The sequence below is a fragment of the Eurosta solidaginis genome, unplaced genomic scaffold, assembly GCF_040869045.1.
Source record: "Eurosta solidaginis isolate ZX-2024a unplaced genomic scaffold, ASM4086904v1 ctg00001491.1, whole genome shotgun sequence".
In the NCBI taxonomy this organism is placed as follows: Eukaryota; Metazoa; Arthropoda; class Insecta; order Diptera; family Tephritidae; genus Eurosta; species Eurosta solidaginis.
Genome location: NW_027137154.1, coordinates 1331 through 10999, shown reverse-complemented (window position 1 = coordinate 10999; position 9669 = coordinate 1331). Strand labels below are relative to the sequence as shown.

At 39.4% G+C, this 9669-nt stretch overlaps 1 protein-coding gene and 1 pseudogene across 1 annotated transcript; one reads left to right on the top strand and one right to left on the bottom strand.

Moving 5' to 3' along the window:
• Window positions 1–3034: 3034 nt before the first annotated feature.
• Window positions 3035–6923, top strand: LOC137236251 (tRNA (cytosine(72)-C(5))-methyltransferase NSUN6 pseudogene; annotated as a pseudogene).
• A 770-nt stretch (window positions 6924–7693) lies between these two features.
• LOC137236250 (uncharacterized) lies at window positions 7694–8821 on the bottom strand (the record flags this gene model as incomplete). Its single annotated transcript, XM_067758817.1, has 2 exons — window positions 7694–8267; window positions 8339–8821. Coding segments are annotated over 2 exons (581 nt in total), but the record flags the coding sequence as incomplete, so codon positions are not given.
• Between the last annotated feature and the right edge of the window lie 848 nt (window positions 8822–9669).

Genomic DNA, 9669 nt, shown 5'->3' with positions numbered 1-9669 from the left:
AACAGCCGTAGAGTTCACATCTGCCGCCAGCGATCTCTGCCGTATCACTACGTTAATCAGGTAATATTGTAACCTCTTTGTTCATTAACAACAAACATCACAAACGTTCATGCATCAAACTCCCAAGTCCCAAAAAGAATAAATCCCGAAATTAGAAAAAGTCAACTGTTTCTACTGGCTTAATGTGCTTAATGTATAATACGTTTGCTTCTGTTCTCTTTAAGTATTTCGCTGGGCTGATGAAATCTCTTCTGTAGCTGAGCAGTCTCAATTCGCGCTTGACAAACCGCTGCCCATCAAAGACTTGACAAAAAAAAAAAAAAAAAAAAGTTATTAAAAGTTATTATATATATATATATAAATCGATCGCGTGAACAGGATTAGCCTGGTTTCATTGGGCCACTTGAGGGCAGCGCGCTGCCACAACGTACATTAAAAAAAAAAACATGCCTTATGCAGTTTACTTTGTAGTGACTGTTTAGCTGTGTTTTTTTTTATATATATACACATTTGCACCTAAACTTTATATGGACTGCTAAGTGCATAAATTTATATACACTTATGAAATTGTCGCAATAAAATTAATAAAAAGCCTGCGTCACCACTATTCTCCTTTTTCAATTTTGGTATGCGTTATACACTTACCAAGAACGTTTGTGTCTCTACTATTTTTTCATACACTAATACTATCTGTGTTTTTTTTTTTTCTATATACATATGCACTTAACATTATATGGACTGCCAAGGAACTGCCCATAATTTTGAACTTTGTTCGAGAAAGCCGTCAATTGTTATTTTAGCACATCCATTTGATACTGAAAGAAAATGTTCATTGGGAGTTTTGACCATATCGGTTTCAATTCACCATGCCATAAGTGGTGATCAATACACAAGCGGCGATTGGTTTTTGGGAAACCCACCTTTAACCCAAATCCATATGGTGAGCCATCCATCTTTATTCCGTATTCAGAAAAAAAAACCAAGGAAAAAATAAATGCATTAGCAATTCAAAGATAATACTTTTTAACCTTAGTAGCCTTGATGCGATTGTAAACGACGTTAAAAGGCAAAGAACCAACATTTTACAATACGTATATATGCAGGCATAAATTTAACGAAACCGGCTAACTACAATTTGCAATTGCATTCAATTTACACTGCCCCTATTAAATATGCTTTAATTGCATTGCCTTATTATGAATTAGAAAAGCTTTCTCATTTCTTTCGAAAATCTTTTAAAAGTCAAAACACTGTCCTTCCTCCATAAATTGATACACACGAAGGAACCTGACTATCTATATCGTAAGCTTATTTTTCTGCAATCATAAAGATCGGTGCTTCTTCTTAAGCACATTAGATACCACACGCTACCCTCAGCGCCAATTCTTTGTTACTGCAATACGTCTTTGGAACTCCGTACCTACAAGTCTTCGACTCTTTAAGTAATGCTCTGCACTTCAAAAAAGAGCTAACATCATTTTTTAACTCTTAAACTGGATCTCAAATTGTTGCTGTTAAAATGTTCATTTCTAAGTCCTTTTCATTCTCTGTGTCTTCTTTCTTTATTTGTTAAGTACTATTCGATCTATAACCAGCCAAAAGTTATGATCACTATTGCTGTATTAGGTAATAGTCTAGTTGAGGGGTCGACTGCTAATACGCGTCAAAAAATATCGAGAAGTGGCATAAGACGCGTATTAATCTCGAGAACAATAACCCGAAGACGGAAAAGAAAAATTTTGTCTCTGTCCGGAGATATTTGGAGTTTAAGTTGGCGATTTTCATGTGGTTGTTGTTGTGTTAGTACCCCCAAAAAAATTTGTGCATCACCGTGGCGGCGGCCGAAGGCCGCCAACGCAGAAAGGTGTTCTGCGCAAAAATAATATGGATCCCACCTCCGGTTTCGGAGGTACCCGCGGGTCTTTTTCCGGTTTTTCGTTAATATCTTTTGAACGAGTTAAAATTTTTATTCTCCGCCTCCGGATTATTAATACTGATGTCAAGACGCGTCGTTTGACACCTCTCTCGATATTTTTGGTAGCGTATTACCAGTCGACCCTTCAACTAGACTATTACCCTGTATTTTAATAATTTATTAATTACTTTTCTTTAGTTTTAAGATTTACATTTACATACATAAATATTTCACCATTATCCGTTATATTTAATTTGATTAATCTAATTTATTATTATTACAAATGTTAAATTTTTTTAACTCATGACTAGCACTGTTAAATAATTTGTCAAAATTGTTGTGCTAGGAAAAAATTTTCAAATAAATACATACACTTTTCCTTTTGTAACAATTTGAGCAGAAAACAAATTCAACACGAAGAGGATAGCATGATGTCGCTTTTCAGAAAGAAAAACATGAGGAAACTTGCAATCACCGACTGCAGAAAATTATACCAAATTTACAATTACGCTTTACCGTCCTATAATAACAATTTTTATATATTTGAAATAAATTATTATACGCACCAAATAACAGTGTCTAATTCACGCACTTAAATTTCTCAAATTTTATTTAATTCAACTTGGAAATGTCAGCGAAAATCACAGAGCAAGAAATACACGAACACACCAATTCAAAGTACGCTATTTGACATACGTATTAATTTATTAGCTCACCACGAAAAATTTCTCACCTCGCCATACAAGAAAAATTTAAAAAGAATAAACTATAGTGACAAAAAAAAATTGCGTTCGAAATTTGAAGGCATTCTACCATTTAAACGAAGAGTACGACCACACGCTTCAGTAATTAGCTTGAATGAGCTAAAAACAACGAAAAGTTGCCACGTCGTGTTTAGCTCGTGTGGTGTTTAGATAATGCGTTAATGAATGCGTCAACACGATGTTAGATAAAAAGTTGTTCTGTATTAAATAGCATAGTTAGCTTCAAAACAGTAATTCAGATTAAATAAACGCTATCGGCTTTAAATTCATTTTTGGCCAAAACTTTCACATATACATTTATGTTTTTCGTGAACCTTTGGGCAGCACTTAATATTTTTCAACATTTGCAATTCCATTCTTCATCGTCCTTCTCTTTTTTCTCCATCTTTCGTGGAATTTTGCTGCAGCAGTTAAAAAGTATCACAATTAATGTTTCCAAAATCACCTTTTTTACGTAATCCACTTGTGGAGTCACAAATTCTCAGGAGGAATGTAAGTTTGATTAAACTGCAATTAGTTTTGAATTTATTAAAAAACACTTTATGCAAAATTGTGTGGAGAACACGCCGGAAATTAACGCAGTCTACTCGCGAAAGCAAAAGTGAGAGGGAGATATTTCATTGGTGAAACTGATTACAGAGTTGCCGTTGATTTATGTAAGGAGCGGTCAACGGTATAAAGCCGAAAAATATCCGGTTTGGCACAAAAACGTTTTCACCACATCCATCTTGTCATTCATAATATCCATCTGAGGAATTTGAAGTGGCCCGTTTATTAAAATTTTCGGAATTGGGTTTGCAACGAAGTAAGAGCTCGGCTATTCTTCTGATGAGCTGTGCTCTAAAATAAACCGTTAATTACCAAGTCTCTAGTTTTTTTCTCACAGATATCACGACCAGAACTACGGCCACTTTTTTGTCAACGTGGACTAAAGGCTATGCAATTGTCTCCAATGTTTATAGTCGCACCAAAATCCCCCAGCCGCTTACTGACAGTATATGTAGATAACACAAAGATAGTTTTTTGTTGTTGTTGTTTTAACCATAAAGACGCTCCCTGAAGGCTTTGGGGAGTATTATCGATGCAGATGGTCCTTTGAGGGATATACATCCGGTAAGAAAGCACCATTAAGATACTAGCCCGACCATCTCGGGAACGATTAGTATGACCACAATAAACCTTCTAGGGCCATCCCGACCTCCCATCCCCTAATTCCATGAGGAACTTGGGGTTGCCAGAGCCTCGGCTGCTAAATATGTGTATGATACACTCATATTTGTAACAGGATTCTCCTCGCGTCGGTGAGTTTGACAATTGGGTTGCGGAAGCTTTGAAGCTATAAAGCTTTTTTTGCGTCAGTTAAAGCGATTGGACAACGGATAATTAATTGAGGATCGCACTGCGACCATTGGTCTATTGTGCCCTCAACTGCTTCACAGCACCTCATCCAAGCCGACTTCTCTGATGAACCCTAGCAGTTCACCTGGCTTGAGGGATTTGATGTGAGAGTGCTCTGGCCATGGTGAGCCCAAAAACTTAGCCCTACGTCTTGAGATTGCGTCACATTCCAGGAGTATATGTTCCGCCGTCTCCGCTGATCGATCACAAAATCGGCATGTATTGTTCGATAGTATGCCCAGCTTCTGCATGTGGCTGTTCAGTCTGCAGTGTCCTGTAAGAATAGCTGTTAGGATCCTCAGGTTATCTTTCGACAGGCCCATTAATGCCCTATATCGAGTTGTGTTGTAGCCCCCAGCAGTAACTTAGATTCCCTCAAGCCTGGCATATTGCCCCAGTGTTCTTCCCTCTTATTCCTTTCTTCTAATAGTAGATGCCCTCTGATTTCCTGTGAGCCTACTGGCAGGAACGGCTCAGGACCAATAGGTCGTGTCATTGCTGCCTTCCTTGCCAGACTGTCCGCTTGCTCATTGCCCTCCACTCCCCGGTGGCCAGGAACCCAGGCCAACAACAGTTTGTTGTGTGCTCCTAGTTGATTTAGCTTTTCAACGCACTCAAGTACTAGTGCTGATTTTATTTCAGACGCCGAGATCGCTTTGAGGGCGGCCTGACTGTCACTGAGTATTTGGACAACGGATACTGTGTTACGCGCAGCCTATATAGGCTCCCGACTTACAAAATACCCATTGGAGAAACTAACGGGACTGCTAAAACTCCACACTCAGAATTGCAGCGACGTGCCGGGGTTAGAATATACATACCCGCGGTAGGTATGCCTGTCGTAAGAGGCGACTAAAATACCCAATAGATTCAAGGGGTTGTGTAGCGCAAATCTTTTAGGGGGCTACCAGCGCAATATACAGCTTCTCCAACCCAATTGTCAACCCCACCTATTCGTGGCAAATCCTGTTTCATTAACAGCCGAAGCTCTGGCGACACCGAACTCCTCATGTATCTAGAGGGTGGGAGGGCGGTATGGCTTAGAAGGTCGCATGTGTTCATAACAAATCGTTGCCGAGATGGTCGGGCTTTGTACTGAAACGTACCGGATCTGCATCCGGCAAGGGACCATCAACATCGACAACACTCCCAAGGCCTTCGGGGAGTGTCCTTATCGCCACAACAACAACAACAACATGTCTTCAGTTTTTCGGTGCAGAAAGCAGCCATTTGATCAAAATAGGACAGTGCTTGGGTGTCTTCCTTATTCTCGTCTAAACAAGTTCATTGTACACCTTCCAGTGGAGACCAAACCATAATTTTTGTATTAATGACGAATTGTAGTGAGGGACTTAATTGCTAGACATCTTTCCTAGCGTCAATAATCAGTTCGTCACTTAGACGGTACTTGAATGCAAATACTTCTCATAGTGGCCCTCCAGATTAAACTCCAGAAACTAATTATTTTTGCCTGTTCCAGCCAAATCAAATAGATGAGGTAATGAGTTGGTTATGCCGACCACCAACAGTCACAAGTTATCGCATCAACACACTTCAAACTACCGTTTCAGCATTTAAACAGAAATTACAACAGATCTTACATGAAAGGTATACACAGACCCCGATGGTCTATGAAATACCCTTTATTCCCGAGGTACTATGTATATCGCCTTTGCCCGTTAACATCCCAGATTTCAAACAAAAACAGACGGAAATACAGCGTGAAGTCATCGTAGATAGTTCCTGTGGCGCTGCACTACTACGGGGTGCTCATCTTTATGCGCCTGGGGTTCTTGCAATGGAAGCGGGAACTAAGATCGATGAGAAAGTTTTGGTCTATGCTGATTTGGCCGGAAAGTGTAAACAAGGCACTAATACACGATATGAGTCGCTGCACAAGCTTTACTTAGGTATTGGAATCGTTCGAATGCAAAGACATCAGATATTTGGACCTCCAGCTAGTAACGCGCTTGAACCCTTAAAAGGTACTGCGGTAGAAATGATTGAAACGATAACGGGTGTGCCTGCCATTGGAGATCTCAGCTGTATGGAGGCATTGCTACAAAATCTACCGTCTATACTATGTGTGCGTGTATTGCAACCCCGTCCCGGAGAACGAGTTTTAGATATTTGCGCTGCTCCGGGCAACAAGACGACACATATTGCAGAGTTAATGGGTGATATAGGCGAAATAATAGCAATCGATAAGGTGGCCAAAAAAATTAGAGCTATGCAAGAGAAAATAGAGATCCAATTACTGCATAGTATAAAAGCCTATCATTTCGATCCTTCTAAAGCTTTTGACGAAACGAAAGATATGGAAGAGACTGAAAAGTTGGGTAAACCACCCTTTGGTGCTTGTACATTTGACAAAATACTACTTGATGCACCTTGTAGCGCGTTAGGCAATAGACCTTTGCTGGCGGGGCCGCGCAATATGTGCTCGCAAATGCTCGATTCGTATCCGAAAGTGCAGCGAAAGTTATTTTCGGCTGCAGTGCCATTGCTTAAACGAGACGGCGTATTGGTATACTCGACTTGCACTGTGACGGAACAAGAGAATGAGTGCATGGTAGCTTGGGTGCTTGGAAAATTTCCGCAAATACAGTTAACTTCGGCTACTCCGCGTGTAGGCGGTTGCGGACTAGAAAACACAGGACTTAATGAGTTGGAGAGGTAATGAAATTTGATTCACGATGTATTTGTTACAAGCATTTCCAAGGGTTCTTGTTTTCTTTTGTCATTTCAGAGGTTATGTGCAACGATTCGGCCATGATATGACAGAGTTTGCAGGACGCTACATTGATACGGTTGGATTTTTCATTGCGAAATTCACAAAGATATGACTTAATTATATCCTAATTAGTCCTTAATATGTATATTCGATTTGTTTTGTTGATTTTCGGACAGGATGAATAATTGATGTATGCTGTGACGATTTTCTGCCATCCCTTGTCAAATTTGCGTTGCGCCATTATCAGTGTAACTTTTCGAAGAACGAAAATGGCGCAACGCCAAAACCGGTTTGTCCCCAAACCAAATTTGGAAAGGGATGACGGAAAATCGTTCTAAAATGTGTTCATCACCTTAATATATGTCTTTTAACATCAATCGTACGTGTTATTTGTTATCGATATAGACATGTAAAGGATTCAAATTCAACTGTCTTTAAGTTAATGGTGGATATCCCAATTTGCGTTCATGGTAAAATTTGCTGAATAGGGACAAGGAAGGTCTTTTTGATGAGCGTTTCTTACAACGCTTTACTTTCAAAATCTATGTCTCCAGATCCAAGTCATGCCAGGCTGGTGAATGTATGTTTATAGCGTTGTAGGTGTCGATCACGTATATTAAAGAAAAATGAGGCTCTAATTACGCACCATAACAAAATTCAACGCAATTTATCAGATTAATTCTTTATTCTAGTAATTTGCATGGGGGTTCGCCTTTTCTCTATACGATCGTGTGTATTATATAACGCAGTGGTTATGCATACACACTTTAAGCAAACAATGAAAAGTTTGATGGTTATACGTAGCATACGGAGCTGAACGCTGCGCATAGAACACAACAAAAAGCAAAAAACATACCCATGTATCATAATTTATATAATTAATACATTTTATAAGCAGACATATGACCTTTGATGAATTAAATCCATAAAAATTATAATAAAATAAAAATATTAATGTAATAAAACTTATTGAGTCATATTATACAACACAAGCGGGTTAGAAAAAAATTAATATAAACTTTTTTAAGTAAAATGCGGCTGTGTGCTGTCATCAAACTGTCTCATATGTTGATTTCTATTTATCAGTAAATATTAATTTTATCTTTAATCTACATATTTTTTTGTTATACGCTACATCTGCGCGTAGGACTGAAACAGCCATGTTTTCATGACAATATGCAGTTCTAATTTTTTTTTAATAACTAAAATGTGAGATAATGATGAATAAAAACGTACTGCTTGTGGTTTTTTTTTATAACTGCCGTTTACAACACATTTTCCGATTAATGTAAAGTACTGCTCAACTCGAATAGGTCTGCCAAGCTGTCTTATATTTAGTTTTGTGAAGTGTGTATGCTTTACGTGGCAATATTCAGTGCTTTAAACTCATCGTCGTGCATTTCAGTCATCATATAAGTACCATCTTGCAGTAATAAAACCACACGACGTGTGCCACCTGAAAAATCAAAGGAAACAAATTACATCAAGTATAACTCAAATGTGTACACGTGATCGACGTGTTTCTACCTGGTGATGGCATGCCTGCTTGTATCACTTCAGCAGGAATATTTGCTTCCTGTCCATCACCGCCATCCGATGTTTGTATGCAAAGTTGCCCGCTTGATGTGCCACCTGTAGCAGTGACCCCACTCCCACCATCTACCTGTTGTTGCTGTGCTGCTGCTAAAGCTTGATGTTGTTGCAATTCCGCTTCACTCATTGTCACTACATGAGTCGTACCATCTTCCTTTGTGGTTTTAACAATATACTGTGCCTCTTGCATTGCTTCATTCTGCTGGTGTAACTCGTTTGGATGTTGGGATACTGCTTCCGCAACAGCATTGTCAAGAGTCAGCACTTGATTATCATCACCTTCAGCAGCAGCAACGTACGCGAATTGTTGTTCACCATCTGGTCCTTGCGTTACAAGTATGGTTTGACCCTCGGCATTTTTAACTGCAACCTGATATACTGTACCATCTTCTGGCGATATCTCGAAAAGGCGTCCACCTATAGAACTAAGGCCTACATCCTTTTAAAATACTCATTAACGCCTTTCATTTGATACCCATATTGTACAAACAAATTCAAGAGTCAGCCCTGGTCCACTTTTAAAATACTCTTTAATACCTTCCATTTGATACATATGACATACACATTCCAGGGTTACCGTAGCTTCATTTTCCTACATAGTGATTTTGTCTCCATAGTTCTCAGCTGAGTCTGTAATATTCGGTTACACCCGAAATTAGCCTTCCTTACTTGTTTTCAATTGCATTGTAATGTCTCTCAAATCTGAACTATGTTCTAAGTATCAAGTGTCTAGCTCAACGGGAAGTAACCGAAAAAGACTTTTCCGTGGGTCAAAAATTCGTATGGAAATGAGGGGACAAACATGAAAGCGACTTAATATAAAGGTAAAAAAAATCATTAATCACTTGAAACGCCATAAGTCATAAATATGATCAAACTTACTTACTAAATTGGCGCTTAACCGTCTAACCGGTTATGGCCGTCCAAAAAGGCGCGCCAGTCGCTCCTTCGCTCCGCCAACCGGCGCCAATTGGTCACACCAAGGGAGTTTAAATCGTTTTCCACCTGGTCCTTCCAACGGAGTGGGGGCCCGCCCTCTACCTCTGCTTCCATAGGCGGGTTCCTATAGAAACACTTTCTTGGCCGGAGCATCATCTTTCATTCGCATAACATGGCCTAGCCTGCGCAGCCGCTGCGTTTTAATTCGCTGGACTATGTTTGTGTCAGCGTATAGCTCGTACAGCTCATCATTAAATCTTCTTCGGTACTCGCCATCGCCAACGCGTGGAGGTCCATAAAGCTTTCGAAGAACTTTTCTCTCGAAC